Genomic DNA, 25,307 nt, shown 5'->3' on the forward strand with positions numbered 1-25,307 from the left:
AGCTTGCTTATAAAAGAAACCCAAATGGAAGAACTAGAGATGATTGACGAGAAGCAAAGAACGGGACACAACAGACATCTATGAGATGCGCAAGTAACTACAGGCAAAATTTATGTTTAGATATACAGAAAGCTGCCGATTCTGGGGACATTAAGGCAATGTACAATGGTATTAAGAAAGCAGTTGGTCCAACTGTCAGAAAAACGGCTCCTCTGGAGATAAGTTATTGCTGATGAAGGCAAGCAGATGGAGCAGTGAGATGACAATTATCTTGAGCTCTATGCAGCTGAAAATGAAGTAAGGAAGGATACACTTGATGTCATCAAACAAATGCCAGTTATGGCAGAGCTTGATGCAATGTCCACTATGAAAGAACTTGGCAGAGCGATAGATTGCCTAGCTAATGGAAAGGCTCCAGGTGAAGATGAGATCCCTGCAGAGATTATTAAGTATAACAAGCCTGTCTTTCTACAGCACCTACATTCACTTGTCACAACCATCTGGAATAAAGCCTACATCCTACTAAGTACGTAAAATTCAACGATTGTTACTTTGTATAAACAGAAAGGAGACAAAAGTGATTGCAACAATTACCAAGGCATTTCACTGTTGAGTGTAGCTGGGAAGGCTTATGCAAGACTCATCCTAATGTGATTGCAATTCCTAACATTAAGAATCCACCCACAATCTCAATGTGGCTTCAGACCTGGCTGATCAACCGTGGACACGATTTTGTCTCTACAACAACTGCAAGAAAAGTGCCGTGAGCAGCAGAGGCCACTGTATATTGCTTTTGTTGACCTCGTCGAAGCATTTGATTTAGTGAGCAGAATTGGGCTCTACAAACAGTTGCAGAGGATTGGACAACCATCTAAACTACTGCAAATAACTGCCTCTTTCCATGAGAAAATGCAAGCAACAGTCTGTTTCAACAGCAAAACATCGGAATCATTCCCTGGTGTAAAGCTGGGGTGTGTGTTAGCTCCTACTCTGTTTGGCATTTTCTTTTCCCTTCTGCTAAGATTTGCTTTTGAAGACTGTGAGGAGAGAGAGTATTTGCATACAAGTTCTGATGGAAATCTCTTCAACATTGCCCGTCTCAAGGCCAACAACAAAGTCAATACAACTGTTATTTGCTAGTTGATATATGCAGACAATGCAGCTCTGGTAGCAAACTCACAGGACGAGCTGCAGTATCTAATCAACAAATTATCACACGCATGTGGAAATTTGGTCTTACCATCAGCCACCAAAAGACTACGGGGACCACCAACCTTCCATCCATCAGCATTGACAGCAATCCCCTCCAGGTAGTTGATGATTTTACCTACTTGGGATATACAATATGTAGCAACTTGTCTGTGGACACTGAGATTGCCAACAGAATTGCAATAGCATCTGCTATCATGGGTAGACTGAAAAACAGAGTATGCAAGAATGGACCACTCACATTAAAAACTAAATTGCAAGTATATAATGCTTGTGTTATCAGCACACTTTTGTATAGCTGTGAGACATGGACAACTCTCACTAAACACAAATCCCAACTGAACAGCTTCCATCTCCGTTGTGTCCAGAGGATACTTCAGATCTCTTGGATACAGTGGAACTTCAATTTTACGTTCTCTGATTTTAAGTTTTTCGCGATTTTACACCATAAATTCATAGCACCTGTGAAACATCTGTACGATCAATGCTAAAAATTTCCCAATTTTATGTTTCTTCCTAATAAGGTTTACTTCGATTCCATGTTCTTATTCAATGTCTCACTTGACTTTATCCTGTTTTCTTTCTATTGACATTTGATATGAGTGAACGAGTTATAAGTCGCACAAAAGACAGATTGTTCCCACTGCGGAGGGTGGCGGAGTTAAGGAAATATTTTAGGCCATTATGGAGAGTGAAGACACAAGAGAGGAAAAGCTAACAAAATCTATGGGTCATTGCCAAAACAACTTGCAACGTTTAGCTTCACTATGCAATTACGATACAACTACTACTAGGTTGCAACAGCAATGGAAAAAGAGGACAGTCCACAAGAAGCGTTCTGGAGTGAACCAATATGTGATGGAGCAGACCAGTGCCCATCTTTTCGTGTGCCACTTATAACTCAGTCTGCTCTTTTTGCAGGTATTTCCGATGTACTGTGTTCAGCAACAATATCAACTGTCAACCTTTTAAATCATCTCAAACAACATGCTTGGTCAGAATCGAGACAATGTCGGCCATTTCCGGCTAGTGAAATCTTATTGGCTGGCAACTTGTTACTTCACCCGACAGCAATCTGCAGTATTCCCAAGACACACAGTTTGCACTTTGAACTTGTCGCATGCTGTGGTGAAAACATAGCAGGTTGTGTGTAAGCATGTATATAGAAACAAGTGGTACTTATTTATACCAATGAATATGAAATAAAGTTAAGCCTACTGTGATTTGAGTGTTTCCTCTGTCTCAGTAATCCGTTACACCAGCTTGCCATTACAATGCATTAAACACCACTGACGACTGCAACAAAGACAAACAAGCCATTGCACAACTGTTCACTGAACATGTCCTGTTAATTTTGGTGCTGCACGTAGAAAATTGAGTAGCCTACATTGGCTGCAGTCAGTACAGGCATCAAACATTCCGGATTCTGTTGACAGGCTCTAAGCAGAACTACTGTAAGTAAAATTATTAATGCTCAATAGTGAAAGGCGTAAGACGTATAAGTATATAAATTAAACCCAAGTGGAAGCCACAGTCACTACTCCATCTGCTATACACTGATCACATCAGCCATACTTTGGAACAAGCTACTAACTAAATTTGATGTTTATCGCTCTTTATGCTAGAAGATACTGCATTAGTGTGATGTCACCGTCTATACAACTATTGGCTGCAGGTGGAAAACAGAGATCTGAGATGTTGTATTCTGGCAATTTTCACCATATTTCAGTTTATTTCACAATCTAGGCCATAAATTTTTTACCATGTGGTTTAGTTCACCATGTTCATCTATTTTTGCTTTTTCCTGGGCTAGCACAATGGAGAGATCTCTGAAAAACGCATGTTTTGATGTTTAATTTGTGGTTGTAGCACGTCGGAAAACAGCTTGATTACCTTGTAACCAGACACCAATTTCACCTTTTTGACCAGTTTTTACTGGCTGTTATACACCTGTGATTTTTTAAAACTGATGAAATTCGTTAACAAATTATTGTATAAACATTGTATTGTACATTTAATTTCCTCCACTTATACACATTTTATATAGCGTATTGGATAGGATTGTTATTTTTAATCATATATGCAAATTAAATAGGTTTTTGCTCTTATTTTGGGGGTTTTAATGTTTTCTTCGAATCTGCATTTTCTCAACTTTGTGTTCTTTTAAGTCTGGACCGCACGAAATCATAAAACAGAGGTTTCACTGTATCCACAATAACCTGTAGGAGAAAACTAGTGTATTCACAAATGAGCAGCAGTGAACTCTTAGACCATAATAAATTGCAATTTCCCGTCATTGTTTATCGCAAGCCCGAATGCAATGAACACCGATCATACTGACTGCATTACTTCAGCCACATTACTAAATAAAACTCTCGACTGGGTGTGAAATGAAATTCTCACTTGGTATTGGGGGAAACTGGCGGTTTTAGATAATGTGTGATGCATCACACAGGCTACTGTGTGAAGGAAAGGATGAACACGAGGGACTGTGGTACTCTGGTACCCATAACAATAACAAGAATGAATATGTCAGATTAATTAGCTAGCAGTCTCCTTATGTAGCTATTGATGCAATGGCAAACCGTAAGTTTGAAGAAAAGAAAAGTAAGTAGTTAAAGGCATTTACTACCAGAAGAAAAGTGCACATTACTGCTTTCTGAAAATCCAAATTTCACAGTTAAAATAATAACAGTATCAGTGATTTTTCATATTTCCACAGAGTAAAGTTAATAATTCAATGTCTCAACTCTAAAGAGCTCCAGTCATGGACGCAACTGGAAGCCCAACGAGTGAAGACAATTATTACAAAAGCCTGACACCTTGCAACAAGAACAGTACACACAAAAACAAATAAAAATAAAAATGTCTAATACCAAAGAAGTCCAAGTTGGAATATCAACAATTATAAAAGGCATAGATTGCTACTTACCATTAAGACGGCATGTTGAGTTCCAGACAAGCACATACACACAACTGCAGCAGTTGTGTTGAACGAAAGCGGCAATCCGGAGTGGGGCAGGGAAGACGGAGGGATTGCAGAGTACGGATGGGAGAGAAGTGCACTGTATGGTGGAGCGTGCAGGAACTAGGAGGGAGCATGACAAGACTTCCACCAGACGCAACGTCACAAGGCTGTGGATCAGGGAGGTGGGAATGGGGGGGGGGGGGGCGGGACTTAGGTAGCAGAAAAGGAGAGGAGCAGGAAGGGGAAAGACAGGTGGGTGCATTCGCACAGAGCAGCACACAATGAGGGTGAGGGAATGTGAATTGGGAGGAGGTGATAGGACAGAAGGGGCAGAAACTGTTGGGTGGTAGGTGTGGGGAAATTAGGTTACCATAGGTTGATTCTGGGATTATTTTGGGAGCAGAGAAGATGTTGTAAGGCCAACTCCCATCTGTGCAGTTCAGAAATGCTGGTGGTAGATGGGGAGGATCCAGATGGCTTGGGTTATGAAGCAGCTTTTTAAATCAAGCACATTACGTTCAGCTGCATGTCGTGCCACAGAGTGGTCTACAATGCTTTTAGCCACAGTACGATGGTGGCCATCACTCCTGACAGATATCTGGTTGGTAGTCATACCAATATAAAAAGCTGTGTAATGATTGCAGCAGAGCTGGTATATGACATGACTGGAACAAAAAGTGTTGTGTGAGTGAACTGGGCAGTCTGGCACCTGGGTCTTCCACGACGGTTTGATACTTCTGGCAAGGGATTGGGATTGGTACAGGAATCAACCAGGGTGTTGTGGAGGACAGGTGGTTGTCGGAACACCACTTTAGGACGGGTGGCAAGTATTTCGGTTACGACGTCTGTCATTTGAGGGCATGATTATAGGTAATCAAAGCCCTGGTGAAGGATGTGGTTCAGTTGTTGCAGTCCGGGGTGGTACTGGGTGACGTAGGGCACACTCATTTGTGACTGGTTTTTGGGATTGGTGGGACACTGGGGTTGTGAGAGGAAATGACAAGGCAGATCTGTTGGCGGACTAGGTATGGCGGATAGTGTCAATGTGTGAACACCCTGGTGAGATCCTTTAGCACATTGGGAAAGGGAGTTTCTGTCACTGTAGATAAGCGGCGCCCCCATGTGGCCAGGCAGTATGGGAGGGATTTTCTGGTGTGGAATGGACGGCAGCTGTCAAAACTGAGGTACCACTTGTAGCTGGTCAGTTTAATGTTGACAGAGGTGTGGATGGAATAATCAGATTGGTTGGTTGGTTGGTTGGTTTAAAGGCGGTAGAAGGGACCAAACTACAAGGTCATCGGTCCCTTGTTCCTAATAAAACAATGCCATAAGTGTGATAATAAAATGGCTGAAACATATACCAAAAAACGGAATGCACACTACCAGAGGGTGGCAAGGGTAGCACTGGTCGATAGCTTGTAGGCTGCTCAATGAGTCAGTACACAGGAGAAATGACTCACCAGGGCATGAGTGGATGTACTGTAGAGCACGAGATATGGCCGCCAGTTCTGCAGTGAAAACACTGCAGCCAACTCGCAAGGAGTGCTGCTCAATATGTCCTCCATGAACATATGCGAAGCCTACGTGACCATCAGCCATTGAGCCGTCAGTGTAAACCACTTCAGAGCTCTGGAACACGTCAATAATCTAGAGGAAGTGACAGCAGAGAGCAGCAGGGTTAACGGAGTCATTAGGGCCATGCAAAAGGTCCAGACGACACTGCAGTCGAGGCGTACACCATGGAGGCGTACATGAATGGACAGCAAGTAGAGGTGGTAAAGGGAAGAACTCCAATTCAGAGAGAAGGGACTGCACATGAATCGCCATCATTAGGCCCGATCTGGGCTGCCGACGCAGGAGATGGACTGCCGTGGGCGGGAATAGGAGACGATAATTCAGATGCTAAGGGGAACTATGAATGTGTGCTGCGTAACTGGCCAACAGATGCACACATCTGATCTGCACTGGAGGGACACCAGTCTCCACCAGTACACTGGTCACGGAGCTCGTCCTAAAGGCTCCTGTCACTAATCGAACCCCACAGCGGTGCACGAGGTCGAGTAAATGCAATGCTGAAGGCGCTGGCGAACCATAAACCACACTCCCACAGTCAATTCGGGATTGGACAAGGGCTCTGTAGAGCTGCAGCAGTGTACAGCGATCCCGCACCCCAATTGGTGTCGCTCAGGCAACGGAGGACATTGAGGTGCTGCCAGCACTTCTGCTTAAGCTGACAAAGATGAGGGAGCCAAGTCAATCGAGTGTCGAAAACCAGTCCTAGGAACTGATAGGTCTTCACTACAGTGAGTCGATCGTCATTAAGGTAAAATGTGGGCTCCGGATGAACGGTACGATGCCAACAGAAGTGCATGACACACGACTTTGCAGCTGAAAACTGGAAGCTGAGGGCTAGAGCCCATGATTGTGCCTTGTAGATGGCTCCCTGGAGGTGTCGCTCAGCAACAACAGTACGAAATGCAGAAGTCATCTGCATACAGAGGTGAGACGGAGGGCCCGAAAGCTACTGCTAGAGCGTTAATGGTCACTAAAGATAGAGAGACACTCAATACAGAGAACTGCAGGACGCCATCCTTCTGGATATGGATGGAACTATGGGAGTCACCAACTTGGACAAGGAAAGTACGGAGCGAAAGGAAGTTTTGGATAAAAATCGGGAGTGGTCCCCGGAGACCCAACTCACAGAATGTGGCCAGGATATGATGTCGCCAAGTCGTGTCGTATGATTTACATAAGTAAAGACGATAATCAGGTGTTGCCATCTGGAAAAGTCTGTTTGGACGGCAGACTCGACGGACACGAGATTATCAGTGGTAGAGCGACCCTGGCGGAAGCCGCCCTGACATGGAGCCAGCAAGCCACGTGACTCCAGGACCCAACCCAACCGCCGACATACAATACGTTCCAGCAGCTTACAAAGAATGTTGGTGAGGCTGATGGGCCGATAGCTATCTGCATAAAACGGTTTTTTACCGGGTTTGAGCACCAGAATGATGGTACTCTCCTGCCATTGTGATGGAAAGACGTTATCGCACGAGATCCGGTTGAAGACGACAAGAAGATGTCGCTTGTAGTCAGATGAGAGATGTTTAATCCTCTGGCTGTGGGTGCGATCAGGCCCATGAGCTGTGTCGGGGTAATGTGCAAGGGCACTGAGGAGTTCCCACTCTGTAAATGGGGCGTTATATGATTCACTGCAGCGTGTAGTGAATGAGAGGACGTTCCCTTCCAGCCTCCATTTGAGTGTGTGAAGAGGGTTAATTCTCTGACGCAGAGTCTCGAGCAAAATGCTCGGCAATCGCGTTTGAGTCAGTACATAACTAACCATTTATGGTAACACCGGGGACAGCTGTTAGGGCCTGGTACCCGAAAAGACGTCTGATCTTTGCCCAGACTTGGGAAGGTGATGTGTGGCACCCAATGGTGGAGACATATCTCTCCCAGCACTCCTCCTTCCGTTGTCTGATTAGGTAGCGAACATGTGCACGGAGCCGCTATGAGGTGCTCCAGGGAAGGGTGCAGCTTATGCCGCTGCAGTGCTCGCCAATGCTCCTTAATTGCCTCAGCAACTTCCGGTGACCACCATTGGACTGCCTTATGCCTCGGGCACCCTAAATAGTGCGGCATCACATTTCCTGCAGCAGAAACAATTGTCCTAATCACCTGCTCAACCATCAAATCGATGTTACTGTGTGGGGGAGATTCAGCGGTGACAGCAGAGGTGAATGTTCCCCAGTCCGTCTTGTTCAAAGCCCATCTGGGCAGGCATCCAGCACCTGACGCTGGGCAGTAACAGAAATATGGGGAAGTGGTCACTACCACACAGGTCGTCATGTGCTCTCCAGTGGATAGATGAGAGAAGTCCTGGGCTACAAATTGATAAATCACTGGCCGAGTAACTACTATGAGGCACATTGAAATGTGTGGCAGCCCCAGTATTTAAGAGGCAGAGGTCAAATTGTGACAGTCAAGTTTCGACATCTCTGCCTCGGCCAGTAAGTGTGGTACCACCCCACAAGGGGTTATGGGCATTGCAATCTCCCAGAAGTAGGAAAGGTTTAGGGAGTTGATCAATCCGTGCAGCTAATACATTCAGGGGTACTGCACCATCTGGAGGAAGATATACATTACAGACAGTTATTTCCTGTATCATCCTTACTCTGACAGCCACAGCTTCAAGAGAGGTTTTCTGGGGCAGATGTTCACTAAAAACCGAGTTTAGGGCATAATCACAAACTCCACCTGACACCCAATTATAGTTGCTACGGTTCCTTTAATATCCCTTATAGCCGCAGAGGGCAGGGGGGTCTGCATAGCTGGGAACCAGGTTTCCTGGAGGGCAATGCAGATAGCAGGTGTAAAGCTTAACAGTTGAAGCTCAGCCAGGTGGTGGAAAAAACCGCCGCAATTCCACTGGAGGATGACATCATGAGACTGGGAAGGCATGGAACAATCAATGAGGCAGTTTATGCCCCAGAGTCACATGCTGCCACCGATTTATTGCCTGAGCAGTCTACATCCCTTGTGTCTGAGGGTCTGGCGAGACCTAGGTCCTCAGCGGACACCAAAATCTCCACCCCATCCTCAGCTGCAGAGCTTGTAGATAGCGGTGGTGTGGGTGCCACTGCAATTTCCTTGTTCTTAGGGGTTTTCTTTTTGGATTTCTCTTGCTGCTCCTTGGGTTTCCCTGGCTCGGAGGACTTCACTGGCTCAGTCTCTGGAACTGAGGATGAGTGTGAAGCCCTACGACCAGCTGCGTTTGGACTCTGGCGGGTGTTGCCTTTCCCTCTAGACGAAACCAGGTAAAGGAGTGACCCAAAGGACCCCTTCCTAGTGAAAGAAGCCGAAGAAGACATACGCTTCTCTGGCTTAGAAGTGAGAACGGACATCCCCGAGCATTTGTGGGGGGGGGGGGGGGGGGGGCAGGGGGGGGGGGATGGGAGGGGGGGGGGGTGTTGCTCCCAAAGCAGGTAGTACAGAAGGAACAGGGAGGGAAATGCCCCCCCCCCCCCCCACCATCAAGCGGGCAGGTGTTCAAATTTTCTCTAGGCCTCAGTGTAGGTCAGTCTGTCCAGGGTCTTGTATTCCAAGATTTTCCTTTCTTTCTGGAGAGTCCTGCACTCAGGCAAGCAAGGCGAATGGTGCTTGCCACAGTTGACACAGATGGGAGGCGGGGCACATGGAGTATTGGGCATGTTACGTTAGAAGTACAGAGGGAAGACATATGGCCGAACTTCCAGCACTTAATGCACTGCATTGGGGGAGGGATATAGGGCTTTACATCACACCAGTAGACCATCAGTTTGACCTTCTCGGGCAATGTATCACCCTCAAAGGCCAAGATGAGGGCACCAGTGGCAACCTGATTATCCTTCGTACCCTGGTGGACATGCTAGACGAAATGTACACCTCGCTGCTCTAAACTGGCGCACATCTCAATCGTTGGACTGCAAAGGAAGGTCTCTGTGAAATATGATACCCTGGAACATATTTAAGCTCTTACGGAGTATGATGGGTCCAGAAACAACCCCCAGCTTGTCACAAGCAAGTAACTCCTGTAACTAGGCAAGGGATGCTGTTTTGATCAAGGCTGACCCAGATCTCATTTTGGACAAGCCCTCCACCTCCCCAAACCTGTCCCTTAAAAAAAAAAAAAAAAAAAAGGAAAAAAAAGGAAGAAAAAAAAAACTGAGGCTTCATCGTCATGAAAGATTTCCCAATCAGCTCTCAAACATACAAGGTACCGGGGCGAATAAGATCCGCTGCCATCCTTAGCCTGACGTTCCTCCCATGGTGTGGCCAGGGAGGGGAATTATTTGGGGTTCTACTTCTGTGCATTGAATTGAGCTTGTGATGGCTTAGAGACCGCTGGTGTTTCACCACCAGCAAGAGATGATGGACTATGCTTCATCGCGTCTAATCCGCCCTGATGCCACCCACTCCGACCAGGGGCCCTTCCCATGGGCGTCACCCAGCTGCAGCAAAGGCCACCTGGCAGGATGGCCATTGCTGGGAGTCTCGATGCCCCAGGGGGATGGTCACCTACCCTTTGGCATACGTGGGGAATTAATGGCGCAGGCATCAGCACAGCAATCCCTGTGTGGTCAGGGGGCTACAACCAAAAGGGTACATGGCGGCCCCACCACAACGGACTCGTTACCGTGCTGGATATCAGGTGCAAAGAAGTCCGTGGTCATCGTCAATGCAGAAATCGACACTTCATAGTGCATGGTGGAAAACGCAACCAAGAAGGTGTCCTCTCCCAAGAGATGGAGAATGGGCAGTCAATGCGACGACGAGAAAGTGGGCTAAAGATTTCAATGCACGATGGACACGATGCACCTTGTAAGGCGCCCTTCCCCAACTGCCTCGCTCTTCGGGAAAATTTTGAAGAATGGAGGTCAAACCCTTCAGGGGACCACCATATAAAGGCCAAAACATGTGAAACTCCTTTTAGTCGCCTTGTACGACAGGCACGAATACCTCCTCAGGCCTATTCTAACACCCGCAGGGAGGGGGAGGGATGTCTAAGAAGATGGCGTGCTGGTTTGAGGACTAGGTGAAGTAAATGGTAGAAGAGTTGAGGTTGTAAAGGAATGAGGATAGGTTGTCTTGGCCCAGGGTGATATTATCAATGAGCCTGAACCAAACCAAGAGTTTGTGATTTTGGGAGACTAAGAAAGTTTCCTGTATATGGTTCACAAGCAGGTTGGCATGGGAGGGTGCCATGCAGGTCCCCAATGCTGTGCCACAGATTTGTTTGTATACCTTCCCTTAAGAGGAGAAGTAGTTGTGTGTTAGAATGAAGCCAGTAAGGTGTATGGGGAATGACGTAATGTGTCTGGAGTCAGGGGAGATGTAGTTTTCAACAGTGGCAAGACTATGGGCAGAAAGAATGTTGGTGTATAAGGAAGTGGCAACAAGAGTGACGATTAGGGATCTGTGAGGTGAAGGGATGGGGACGGTGGAGAGTTGGTAAGGGAAGTTTTTGGTATCTTTGACATGGGATGCTAGATTTTGCTCAGCTGGTTGGAACTGTTGGTAAATGAGGGCTGAAATTCTTTCAGCGAGGGCACAATAACCGGCTCCAATGGGGCATCCAGGATTGTAGTATGTTTGGTTTTCGAGGAGCTCGTAGAAGGTAGGTGTGCAGGGATGAGGAGGTAAATGGATTCAGGGGAGAGGTTCTGGGGAAGGCCTGAAGTGTTAAGCAAGGATTGCAGGTTATGATGGACTTCTGGGATCAGTTCACTCTCACAGAGTTTATAGGCAGAAGTGTGAGATAAGTGAGGATCGGTTTCAAGGCTGCGTATAGTTGTCTTTCTTCTGCTGAAAAGTTGGTGTTGTTAGGAAGTGTCTTGGAGAACGTTGGTAAGGCCAAGTTGGGGAGGTAAGGAATTCCTGGAATGTGCCTTGGGTTTGTTAGGTGTGGGGGGGATCACAGTTGTATGGTGGTATGAACTGGGAGAGATAGACTTCAGTGTTGAGATTAGGTTGGGTTTACTTGGTGCGATTGGTAGCAAAAAAGTATTTCCATTGCAGGGATCAGGCGAAGCTAAGCACAGGTCTTTGACAAATCAAACATGGATAAATTTGGATGTAGGGCTACAGGTGAGGCCTTTGGATAGGACTGGAACTTCTGTGGGACTGAGGACTTTGGTGGAAAGGTCAACAACAATGTTCCGGGATTGTTTCAGCTCTCAAGTTAGTGGAGTGTTGGTGGGGAGTTTTGGGGAACATGGAAGAGCCTTCCAAACACCACCTCCATAAATTATCAAACCTACCGACATCGTACTGCCTCCTGGGGCACCACTATCAAACCCCTAACTTTTCCACAGTGTTCCTTCGTGTCAACCTCTTGTAGCAACCAGACTCCACCTAGCCTACCTTTTCAGATATGCTAAATGCACTGGTCTTATTATGGATGCACAAATTTCTACCAACTTTGGCCTATTGACATTTGTACCCTCTTTTTCTGAACCAAATGTGCCACAATCTCTGTTTCCTCAGAATTCTCCAAATTTGATTATTAAACCATAGAGGGTCCCTTCCATCCTTAGTCCACTTACTTAACATGTACGTCTTCAGAATGTAATTGACAATCAGTTTAAACTTTGGCCATAATTCCTCTGTATCCATCATACTCGAGCTAAATGATGTCCATTCATAGTGTAAGTGGGATGCAAACAACTGCTTACCTGGATTTCATAGCATAACACTATCTCAGATTGTTGACGGATTTATTAACACTATCACCACTATGATGACATTGTGATCAATAATCCCGATCTCTATACTGACACTGTTGATAATGTCAGGTATGTTTGTAGCAACAGGATTGTTCAGGAAAGTCCCCATAGACATCTCAGTCCATATTCAGTAGTTTAAGTTGCCTCCAACTAACACAGGGCGATTTGGATGTTTCCGGAATGACCCTAAAACTGTCACAACAGAATCAGGGGCTGGTAAAAACATCCAACAATTAACTTTTTGTCACTCAGACCTGTTACGTGTGACCAAATACTTCACTGTTGCACTCAAATTTGAACTCTATAGAAAAAATATTTGTGTGAACTGCATTTAATACTCCCCTTCATATGGCATCTAATCTTTCCAATACTCCCGTCCTGTCATAGGCTTATCCTACAACATCAGAGGCTGGGCCACTTGTGAAACAAGCTGTGTCATGTACCAGATCTGCTGCAAACATTCCACAGTTTTCTATAGTGATATGACTACCAACCAGCTTTTCACCACGATGAATGGCCACCACCAAACTGTGGCTCACACAAAGTGCATACTGTGACACAACACGCAGCTGAATGTAAGGCATTGGATTTCAATGGCTGCTTCACAACCTGGGCCATATGGATCCTCCTATCCACCACCACCAGCTTTTCTGAACTGCGAAAATTGGCGGTATCCTTACAACAGATTCTCCACTTCTGAAATTATTCCGGCCTCAACCTACAGTAACCTACTGTCCCCACATCCTTCACCCAATGGTTTCGACCCCCACTGCCTTGTCACCTTCTCCTCTTTCATGTCCCTCCACCCTCATTATGCGCTGCTCTCTGCCATCACCCACCTGTCTCCCCCCAATCTTCTACTACTGCTTGCTCTGCCAGACAGTGCACTTCTCCCCTCCTTAACTCGTACGCTGCTATCCCAGCCCCATTCCAGATTGCTGCTTTCGTTCAATGCAACAGTTGCAGTGTGGACAGAGCGGCTGGAGATAGTCGTCGTGTGCGTGGGGTGAGTCTGCTTGTGGGAATGTGTGTGTTTTTTCCTTTCTTTTCCAGGATTTAGCCTGTTGTGTCTGTCTGCAACTCAATGTGCCATCTTTACAGTGAGTAGCAATCCATCCTTTTCATAATTGTTAATAACAAAGATGGAACAATAAAATTCAAAACAGAGACAAGCACTTAAACTGTAGTCAGATCACATTGGCACACAGATAAAAAGTCAAAAGCTCTACAGTTCTGGATGATTTTGGTAAAAGTAGCAGCAAAAGCAGTATCAAAACATTTTAAAGGACAGCTATGCCAGCAGAGATAAAAATAAATATAAATCTTAATATTTTTGATGCAGTTTTTTTGGATTTTATTACCTGTTCAGGAACTTGCTCATGTTGTTGTAATCTTTATCAAGCATAAGAACACCGGGCATACTCTCACTATTCACAATGAGACCCACACCGACAAGTGCATCAGCCACATCTGAAATATAAAACAAAAGGAGAAATGGTGATAACAGAAAAGATTTTCACTGACCATCTCATTACTCTTGTCACAAATCAACTTCACATAGGAAATTTTCATCTCTGCGAATATTATGTGGCCATTACAGCTTTTCAAATAAAGAGCTATATAACACTTTCAAAGCTTTCTATAAACACACTATTAGTCAGGGAGTACGGTAAATGAATGAGTGAAAAAGCAACATCCCACTGCAGACGAAACTATAACAGAGCAAATTCTGAAATATTTCCATAGTATACCATATAACAACAAATGTACATGTTAACTAAAAGAATGATCATTTCCAATTATAAAAAATAAAAAATTAAAACAAAGAGAATTAAAATAAGTTATACAAGCACTACTCACGACCCACTCTCACAGCTCTGTTTCTGTCAGTTCTCCTGGATTGCTTAGTTGGCAAAGCACTTGTCTGTAAAAGATACAAGTTCCAGTCTGGCACACAGGTTTAATCTGCCAGGAAGTTTTGCTACCATATAGCTCAGCTACCTCATAGGGCAGTTATTACAGCTATTTGCATATGACACATATGGCCAATAACACGATAACTGATTTTCATCAATTTCTTTAATAGTATGTTTCTAGGTATGCAGCTGAGCCACTGTTCCACTTTTTTTTGTGCCATATTTCGACAACCAACCCAGACGTTTCGTTCAGGTGCTCAAGCTTTGTGTTATCTGTACTCGCTGCCTGGACTACAACCAGACTGTGAACTGTTGTTGATCCTGTGCCACTATTTACAGATTTTAATAAATTGGGGGCCATACCTCAAGCCTTGTTTAAATTTAAACCACCATTCCTGTTTATTACACTTTCAAAAATATTTATTTCACTACACGCCTTAACTAAGACTTGATTAAGACTGTCTCAAAAACTTGACATTTCCACCATGACAACTGTCTCACTGCATTTCATTTCACGATTATATTCGATGCAGAGCCTGGTGACCGATGATTTGTTTGGTCATTTAAGTTGGGTGTGGCACTGATCCCTCTCGTAACTCCCCTCCATTGTTCTGACAGTCTGTCTATGTAAAATGTGCCACATTCACGTAGAACACAATTAAAATCTGGCTTCCGAGAGTAGATTGTCTTTAATATTAAAAATAAGGCTTATTCTCTTTGTTGGTGGGAGCAAAACACTCTGGAAGGCATGTTTCCATAGTCGTCTACTGATCTTTCCAGATATTGGGCCAGAAATGTAGTTCCTGGCTTCTCTTTTCTACTTCAGTCTTTACCTCTTTCTGATGCATTTTGGACTTTGATTGCAAAGCCTACTGAATCAGGCGATCTGAGTAATCTGTCTAAAAGTGTTTGAGCTCTATGAAACAGAGTCTCAGCAATGAATTTCTTTGTGATGGATAGTGATAGCTCCAATTGTAGAGATAAAGAGGTTTTTAGTAAACCCCCCCCCCCCCCCCACCACCACCACCACCACCACCACCACCACCACACACACAAACCCTCTTCCTCTCCGTGACTCACGGATCTGTCCATTTCCTCTTAACTAAGATCTGAGGAAAGAGAGTTTGCCCTTTTTCTCAAGTTCCAACAAGAATTTATATTAGGGACAGATAAAATTTCTGTATCTACCTTACTGTTGCCCAATATCCGGAAAGACCAAGTATCTTTTGCTCCCGTCAACACATGTAAAAAGTCTTCTTTGTAATGTCAAAGCGGAGCTGGGCAAACAATACTTGCTTTCAAACAGACTCACGACTTCCCTATACGCCGAAATGCTCAATACAGTATCGATGTTGCTCGAACAATCATTTGCCATCTTATTCGCATGAGGCTAGTGCAATGGAAACACAAGGAACTATGATTTAGCCACTACAACAATCTATTTCTCTGCCTGAAATTTGGCAAAATAACACTAAATCCTATTATATTACTTGTATTCAAACAGATCTGCAATGAAAGTTCTCCCACATGTACAAATACCATATAAATACATTACCGTAATGCTGTTTTTGAAGTAAAGGCAACAATCCAAAGTAGAAATGTTGCCCTTAAAAAAATTATTTCTGGGGACTGTAATGATCTACTAAGTGTGTTGCAAATGAAAAATTCAGTTGCAGTTCACTTATTAGGATACCGGATAAAAATCAGCTTTAGAATATGATGGTGACGTTCGGATGAGACAAGAAGGAACATTAATTCAGACTGAAATGTCTAACAAACAAAATAAATCATAGTAAACTGTAATTGCTATCATGAGAATAATTTACAGCAGCAAGACCCGTTGTCAAGATAGTATCAGCACACATCAGTAGATGGTGGGGCAAGGGAAGTTTGAGAATTGTAATTGTGATCTTTTCTTTATCTTCGTAATTGTGATATTTCTTTATGTATTAGTTGCCATCGTTAGATATGACTTGCACATTAGAAGATAGTGCAGTCTGTATCTCACAGTGGCTCGAGCTCAGCACTACAGAAGGGTTGGAAAGGGAAAAGTGGTACCAGCTTGGCTGAGAATTAGACGAATGCAGAAAAGGGAGTAGTGGGTCTTGTGTTGCGGACCACTGGAATCTATAGACAGTACTTTGGCTTTTCAGGTACATCTACCACATTGAAACTGGTTTGCCTGAATCAATTTATAGTTAGAACTGAAATGACTAAAATTGGACAAATTCTCAACAGTAGTATTCATTTGCAGAGGAGGGGTAGAAGTCTAGACAGGAGCCAGTGGCATATATGTGTGTGCCGTGCTGCAATGTTGTCGATACTCACCAGGATGTGACAGGAACAAAAGGGGATGTGTCAGCTGTCAGTTCTAAGAAGCCAACAAGAGAGCTGAGAGTAGACAATATGTTTGGAAGCAAGGGACATTGTAACATTCTGACATCATTATAGAAGCAAAATCTGGTATGTATGTGGATAAACACATCTGTATTCTCAGGTCCCACAGTAAGCACAACTTCAGAAACCACAATATATTTGGAAGAAATACAACATATCTGGAAATAACAGTCAAATAAATATTTATGATGATGAAGATATAAATTTCACAGCTCAGGTATTAGGACGATAATTAAAAATCGTCATACCATAGACGACAGGGTAAAAGTGTAGAAAATAAAACAGTCCACAAATTAAAATAAACAATTTCTTGTTTATGTTATTTCTCATTGTATTATCAAAATGTATACAATCCATAAAATGGCATAAACTTACAACAGGTATAATGTTAACGTTTTAGTCAAATATTTCATGCCAATAAAACAATTTGTAATTTTGATGAGTGAGAATACATTAAAAATAAATTTTTCGGAATGCCTCTAGAAAATAAGAGGTCACGTTATATCATGATCACTTTATACTTGCACAAATATGGTATTAATAGAGTTACAGGAGGGATACACGGGGGACATGTCAGGAGGCTCATGGTCAGGAATTTTCATAATCTGGCATCCATACCTTGGGTGTACGTTCGCCCTATTATGCTTTTGGAACTGACAAGTTGGATGCCTAAGAATTTCATACAACCAAATTACTGAAAGTATTTTTAATTTAAAAGAAGCAGCAGCTTACACCCTGAAAAACAAAAGTGCACAAAGGACATAGTGGGTGTCGAGAGTCACACTTACAATTGCCTACAAACAGCACCGCGAATCCGATGACGGTTCACAGCACATCTGAGTCCAGGCAATCAGTACACATAAGGAAATGACTTGCACCCGAAGAAGACTACTGGGTCAGTTGACAGAGTATTGTACAACAAATAGAAACAACTCGGCTGTATACCCAGAAGCACACCATTAACCAGCCATACTGAGAAAACCTCAGAGAGAACATCAAGTTCTTTGTCTAGATGTTTAGCACACTTATTCTTAAGCAACAGAGTATCTAACAAAAGCAGTGAAAGAGCACAGAAAAGTAATAAGGTTATTACTGTCCTGCAAAACAAATCCCAAGCTGCAAGTTAGTGGAGGTTCCATAAGAAACTGCACAGCTACTGCTGCCACAAGCGTTCTGTACGCAAAGTGACTTGCCTCATTTAAAACTAAATTGTACACAACTGCGTATCCCCTTGTTATTCCGATCCAAATACAGTACATATATGACTGCATCAACAGCCACTTGAACATTTATCAAGCAATTAGTGGAAAGTTGCATACCATGAAGTTGTTTACGCTATGAAACAGGGAATGGAATGTTTTGATAAAACATCAAGTGAGATGCAGTCAGCGGAATATTGCAGCAACAGAGAAACCATTCATTACAACTGTGAAAATGAATAATGTAGAGAAAGACAAATTGTTACTACCGTAAAGAAGATATTTCAAGTTTCAAACAGGCACAATTACAAGACACTCACATTAAGCTTACAGCCTTTGTCAGTAAAAGAGAGACGCGTACAAGCACGTGGCCCCCCCCCCCCCCCAAACACACACAGCTACCAACTCCAGCACCTCAGGCCAGAATGCAACATCATGTGGAAGGCGAACAGCAATCTGGAGAAGAGGAAGGGATAGTAGTGCACGGGTGGAGGGAGAGACAAATGCTAGCTGGTGGAGTGTGGAGGGCTTTGATTACTTACCATCGTGCCATTCTACCCAAGATACTTCCCACCCCTCCTAAAGTCATGTTCTGTCGCCACAACATACTAGTCCACCTCTATGCCACTCCCAATCCCATCCCCTTGCCGTAAGGATAATATTCCTATAAAGACCAAGGTCCAAAACCTGACCAGTCCACCCACCCAGCACTTCCTATTCAGGTCCTGCCATAGTTTTTCCTATCCCATCAGGCGCCAGGCCACCTGTGAAAGCAGCTATGTGATTAACCAGGTCTGCTGCAATCACTGCACAGCTTTTACATTGGTATGACTACCAATCAGCTGTCCACCAGGATGAATGGCCACAGCCAAACTGTGGCCGAGAGCAAAGTAGACCACCTTGTGGCACATTATGTAGCTCAAAATAACACATTTGATTTCAATGGCTGCTTCACTACACGAGCCTTCTGGATCCTTCCCTCCACCACCAGCTTTTCTGAACTGTGCGGATGGGAATTATTCTTACGACACATTCTCCGCTCCCGTAATTATCCCGGCCTCAACCTACTATAACACACTGTCTCCACACCCTCCATCCAACAGTTTCTACCCCCTCTGGCCTATCATCTCCTCCCCATTCTCATCTCCTACCCTGTTTATTTGCAGCTCTCTGCTGGCACATCCTTCTGACTGTTAGTGCTCCTCTCCTATTTTGTTCCTTTTTCCCCCCTGTCCGTGCCCCACAACCTCCTGATGCCGCGCCCATTGGTAGTCTAGTCCCTACAAACTCCACCAGACAGTGTTCGTCTCTTTCCCCACCCATACAGTACCACAACTTCTTCTTCTTCTTCTTCTTCTTCTTCTTCTTCTTCTTCACCTTCCCCAACCCTCCAGATTGCTGCTTACATCCCATGTGATGTCGCATTCCATCTTGCCACAGTGTTACACCGTCAGGGTTATCTGGATACTTCCCACTAACACCAACCTATCTGAACTCCAGAGATGGGAACTTGCCCTTCAATATATCCTCTCTTCCCGTTACTCACCAGGCCTCAACCTCCACTAATTTCAAGTTGCCACCGCTCATACCTCACCTGTCATCCAACAACATCTTTGCCTCTGTACTTCCGCCTCAACTGACATCTCTGCCCAAACTCTTTGCCTTTACATATATCTGCTTGTTCTGTATATGTGCGGATGGATGTGTGCGTGCGCGTGTGTCTACCTGTCCCTTTTCCTCCCCTAAGGTAAGTCTTTCCGCTCTCGGGATCGGAATGACTCCTTTCCCTCTCCCTTAAATCCCACATCCTTTCGCCTTTCCCTCTCTTTCCCTCTTTCCTGATGAAGAATCCGTTGGTTGCGAAAGCTTGAATTTTGTGTGTATGTTTGTGTTTGTTTGTATGTCTATCAACATGCCAGCGCTTTCGTTTGGTAAGTTACATCATCTTTGTTTTTAGATATATTTTTCCCAGGTGGAATATATATATATATATATATATATATATATATATATATATATATATATATATATATATATATATATATATATCAGCCCTGTAACTGGCAAAGCATGAACTACCGAAGGGAGAGCCACCTGTGAAATGACATGTCACATACCAGCTGTTATGTAAACACTGTTCAGCCTTTTACATCAGCGTGACTACCAACCAGCTATTGGTCAGAATGAAAGGGCATAGGCAGAGGGTGTATACAGGCAACACGCAATGTCCTGCTGCAGAGCATGCTGTACAATATGACAGTCATGACCTCGGTGCCCATTTCACCACATGCACCATCTGGTTTCTTCCTCCAGACACCAGTTCATCAGAACTCTGCAGGTAGAAACAAGCACTACAACATGCCCTTGCTTCTCACCACCCACCTGACATTAATTTATGTTAATTCCTTCCATCTCAGCATTTCTTCACAATAACTACTTCTTTCTCCACCACATTTTATAGTTTTCTACATCTTACATTTTCCAACATGTCTATTTTCTGCTGCTCCCCCCTCCACCTCTGTTATATATGATGCACATTTCATTGTTAATAAACGATGAGCTAGCATTGACATAACTGAACAAGAAAAATGGACTATGGTTTATACAAAATAATGATTACAAGATGATGATGCTACATTTAGCAGTCAAAGTGGTGACCACATCACGCACGCACGCACGCGCACACACACACACACACACACACACACACACACACACACACACACACACACACACAAACACACACACACACACACACAATCTACAACTAAATGTCAAGTTTTTGAAACAACAGGCAGTTTCTCCATGAAGTAAAATGCATAAAGAAACAACAGACAAGAATATATGCAGCAGAGGAAATTTTTACAATGGGTTATCCAAAACCACAGGTCAATACAGTCGTACATGTCACAGACAGACATAAAAATTAATACCTTTAAAGAAATCTCCCTTATAGTCCTTTGGTGGAGGTACTAGTGGTGGTTCATAGCCCATTATTGTTTTCATAGTGGCTTCTAGGGCTGATCGACCGTACTTATTGTCAATATTAAATTGAGATAAGTCTCTTGTCTCCGTTGCTCGGCGGTCACCATGAGTTAGTGCTCCCTGCGAAGAATGAACTTTTAATACAAAGCTATGAATGAAATGCTCTTAAGAACACAATATAAACCAGTTTTCAGTTGTTTTTTTAACGTAAAAAAAGATGCGCAATATTTATAGGGACACAAGCAACAACACTGGTAAAAATGCATAGATCTTTCAAGCTTTTTTTATACATATATTAATATTTGCTAAACTCCAGAATAAAAGCAAGACTGGAGGAGTAACAATAACTTATAACTTACCAAACTCTCCAGCCTCTTGGCCACTATTGAAGCAAATCTTCTTTCCCCAGCCAGATCGGAAATTAAGAAAATGTATTCAGGTGCATTAACTTGATTACTACGGTGTGTTCGACCTAAAAAAAATGAAGAACAATATAAATTTCAATGCATCACCATTGAAGACCGTTAGCAGTCAATCTGATGACAAGAACATGCACCAGTGAACCAAATCTAACCAAATTGTTGTATAGCACGATCAGCACTCCAGGGTAATTCCAGTGTTATATGGACACGTCGCCTCTGATTCCTTGCTCTTCTGTCACTCTGAAGAGATATACCACTAGAAGCTGCTTCTGATATTATGGCCACATCCTTCTCACCATCCATAAATCTTTGCTTCTCTGAAAACAAAAAAAAAACAAAAAACAAAAAATCGTCTATGAAGCATCTTTCTGCGTGAACTGTACAGGATGTCAAAAACACACTTGTTAAAATGGGATTTGACACATACAAGAACAGATTTGCACAGATCCGACCAACATGTTTCAGTTTTTCAAATAAGCTTGACATACAACACATGATTACATATACCAGTTGGTTGCACAGTCCTGGAAGCCCTGTACCACAGCTAGCAAGGGAGCTGATTAGAGGAATTTTAGATTCATTGACTAGCGTAAATTTCTGACCCTTTACTTTTGCTGCTTTCTGACTATGAGTGTGCCACATCCACTGTTCCTACAATGTACAATAGAAACCCGATACACCGCACCTGATATACCACAGTTTCAGATATAGCATGTATAAAGATGTCCCCCAAAATAAAATATCATTTATAAATATTTTTTTTTTAACTTCCAATGTATTTTACACACACAAGCACATGCTCCTCCCCCCCCCCCCCCCCTAAAAAGAAAAAACAGAAAAAAAGAAAAAACACCCATCTTATTACAGTCTGCATTAGCCTTTCAGAGTATAATTTAAAACTGCTGCCTATAAGGTCTTTAAACAATAACCAAAATTGAGGGATGAAATTAAACCCAACATTTGAGTTGTTTTATCGACATATCAGGAATGTTGTGGGACAGAAGCTTTGAACTTTGAAGACGTATCTTGCAGTTAACATTGTGACACAGTCAACAAAGTGACTATGCAACAGTGCTTGACAATCCAACATCATGTGGATCATAAATTATTCATTCACTGTGTAGATTTCTGTGTGTTTGTTGATCACAGAAACAGAAAGCGTACTCTGTGAGTGTTAAACTAAAAATTATCAATTATGTGAAGAGTGGCAAATCTCAAGCAAGTTACTCCATGAATGTGGTGTACCAGAAGTAACAATCAGGGAATGGGTGAAAGAAGAGAATAATCTCAGAACACAGTTGAAAGTGATGTGGGAATGGACAGAAAAAGGAGTAAACTAGGAAAAGACAGTGAACTTGACAAATAACTTTATTTGAGGTTTTTAATAATGAGAAATGAAGGCAAGCTACTTTCAGGCCCTAGCTAAAAATTTTCACTTTGATTTACATGGCAACAAACTTTATAGCTTCCGACATATGGTTTCCAAGATGGAAATGTCACCATGGAATTCATCAAACGACCACTGAAGGAGAAGCAAGGTCCTGCGACAAGGAATCTGTTTCGCAGTTTCCTGCATTCTACAAAAAGTAATGCTAGATAAAAATTTAAATAATAATCAGGTGTATAATTGTGATGAAATGGCACTTTGTTATCAGTTGGTTCTGACCAGAACTCTCAATACAAAAAAAATCAGAAAAAAGATCAGTCTGAACATGGATAAAGGCAGAATAACCCTTCTCGGTGCCACAAATAAATCGGAGCCATAAGTTGAATGTTTTTTGTACAGGCAAATGTAAAAGTTCACAATGATTTCAAGTATGTGAACAAGCTAACATCAAAATTGACTTACAGGCATTCAATTTATGCTTGGATAACAAGTGACATTTTCACTAATTGGTTTCAAGAACAGTTTGTTCTGTAAGTGAGAAAGCAACTATGGTCACTTATAAGCTGAGAGAAGAAGCTCTACTAAACCTTGATCACTGTACAGCTCATTTACGCGCTGATGTGTTGGAATCAGAAGATGGAAAAATAAAAACTCTGTTTTTGCCAAAAAAACAGAACAGCATTCATTTAGCTACATGATCAGGGCACCATATGAGCATTTAAGGCTCATTATCACCATGAACTGCTCACTTCAACAGTAGCAAGTTCAGATGAGGAAATGAAAATGTTCTTGAAATCTGTAAATGTAAATGATGTTACATTGAAGAAAGTGCAACAGATGAATGTTGTAGAGACATAGATTTTAACAGTAGGGATATTTGGTCTGCAAGAGATTTTCTACAGTGCAATATTGATCTCTAAGACTCGAAAAGTTGGGGAGTCATTGATAATGAAGAACTGATTTTGTAGATCGTAGATGATAAGGACATTACTGATGCTGTTCAAAACAAGAGTAGTTAAGCTGTCGAGAATTAAGACGACGAAGCTGAAAAAGAAAGTATAGATGATGTTCCCAGTACACATGAAATATTGAATAATATAAATAAAGTGTAAAGTGATTACATGGATGGAGTGACAAAGTCAACCAAACGAAACTGAGTTCTTGCAACTGATGTGCATAAAACAATAGACACTAAAGGAACTGTGTGAAATAATTTGGCAAAGAAAGCTAACTGACATCTTTAAAGTAGTAGAATAATGACATACTATAAGTATGTTTGCAGGCAGTGTTGTAAATGATCTTGCTGTATTTGACAGTTTACTTTATACACCGTATTGAAACTTGTGTTATTGTTTGGTCAACGTTCGAGCAAAGTACGTCTAATTACAGTACTCCATTTGGCAAGTTTCTGAAATGTTTTACTTCCAATGTTCTTTCAATTTAAATATTGTATACTACAGTATGTATAATATTGCATGACGTGTTAACTTTCTGTGCGTAGTTTGTCATTACATGGCTGACTACTCTCGATATGAAGCTGGTACACTATAACATGGGAGTAAAGTGTGGACCCCAACAGACGCATTATATTGGGCTTCTATTGTGTTTTCTTCTCTCTCCCCCTCTCTTTTAAGGAAGAACAGTAGGACACAATGTACTACCCCCCACCCCCACCCCCAATCCCACCCCATTTGTTTATTTGTTTCCTGTCAGACAATATTGGAAATAGTGTAACTTCAATGGACAGATAAAACAATCTACGAACAAAGTGGCAGCAAGAGAAAACACATATAAATGATATGGAAATGTGCAAGATTTTGGAGCCAGTGTCTCTTTCTTCCAGCAGAAGGGTCAAAGGGAAAGGAAGAGGGATGAAAGAAATGGACTGGTGAGGATTAAGAAATGGGGAGAACTACTGAAAAGTCGTCAGGGGACACTTACTAGTTGGGGTGAGAAGGAGAGACTGAATGTTGGGGGCTGCATGGATATGATTTGAAAAACCATGAGTTTAGAGGTTGAAGGCAGAGTACTAAGTGAGACAGAGATTACTGAAAACATCATGCAAGTGTTTATAGGAGTAGAAAGCTAAGTGCACTGTAAATGGTAAACACATGAGGGAGGCTAGGAAAAAATAGACAGGCTGGAAAAATAAAATGTATAGATAACTAAACGAAAATTTAAAAAAAAATATATAGTTACTGAAAAGAAATGATAAGACCACAGGAATTTCAGCCAGGTGGCTGACAAGAACCAAACATGTTGTACTGCCAGCTCTCACCTGAGGAGTTCTGAGCAAACGGTTCATGAGGAGCAATTCAGATGGGCATGTGTGGTGAAATAAGCACTGTGGTCACAACCACTATGTTGTAGATCGTACTCTGCAACAGAATGTTGTGAGCTTTCCACTTAACATACCTGTTAACTTGGTGGTAGTTATACCAATGTAGAAGGCCAGAAAGTGTTTATATAAAAGGTGGTACATGAAATGTGCAGTTTCACAGGTGGCTCTCCTTTTGATAATAAATGATTTGCCACCTATGGGGTGGTGCAGATGATG

At 42.8% G+C, this 25,307-nt stretch overlaps 1 protein-coding gene across 3 annotated transcripts in view; it reads right to left on the reverse strand.

The window, feature by feature from the left end:
- The window catches only part of LOC126285359 (protein strawberry notch), a 263,199-nt gene that overhangs the window by 85,803 nt on the left and 152,089 nt on the right, over positions 1–25,307 (reverse strand). For all 3 annotated transcript variants that reach the window (XM_049984680.1, XM_049984681.1, XM_049984682.1), the window contains 4 exons: positions 21,516–21,680; positions 21,301–21,413; positions 20,890–21,061; positions 13,806–13,914 (listed from right to left, as the gene is read on the reverse strand). In XM_049984680.1, the coding sequence (XP_049840637.1) occupies positions 13,806–13,914; positions 20,890–21,061; positions 21,301–21,413; positions 21,516–21,680 (559 nt within the window). The remainder of the gene's footprint in view (positions 1–13,805; positions 13,915–20,889; positions 21,062–21,300; positions 21,414–21,515; positions 21,681–25,307) is intronic.

The sequence above is a fragment of the Schistocerca gregaria genome, chromosome 8 (assembly GCF_023897955.1).
Source record: "Schistocerca gregaria isolate iqSchGreg1 chromosome 8, iqSchGreg1.2, whole genome shotgun sequence".
Lineage (NCBI taxonomy): Eukaryota > Metazoa > Arthropoda > Insecta > Orthoptera > Acrididae > Schistocerca > Schistocerca gregaria.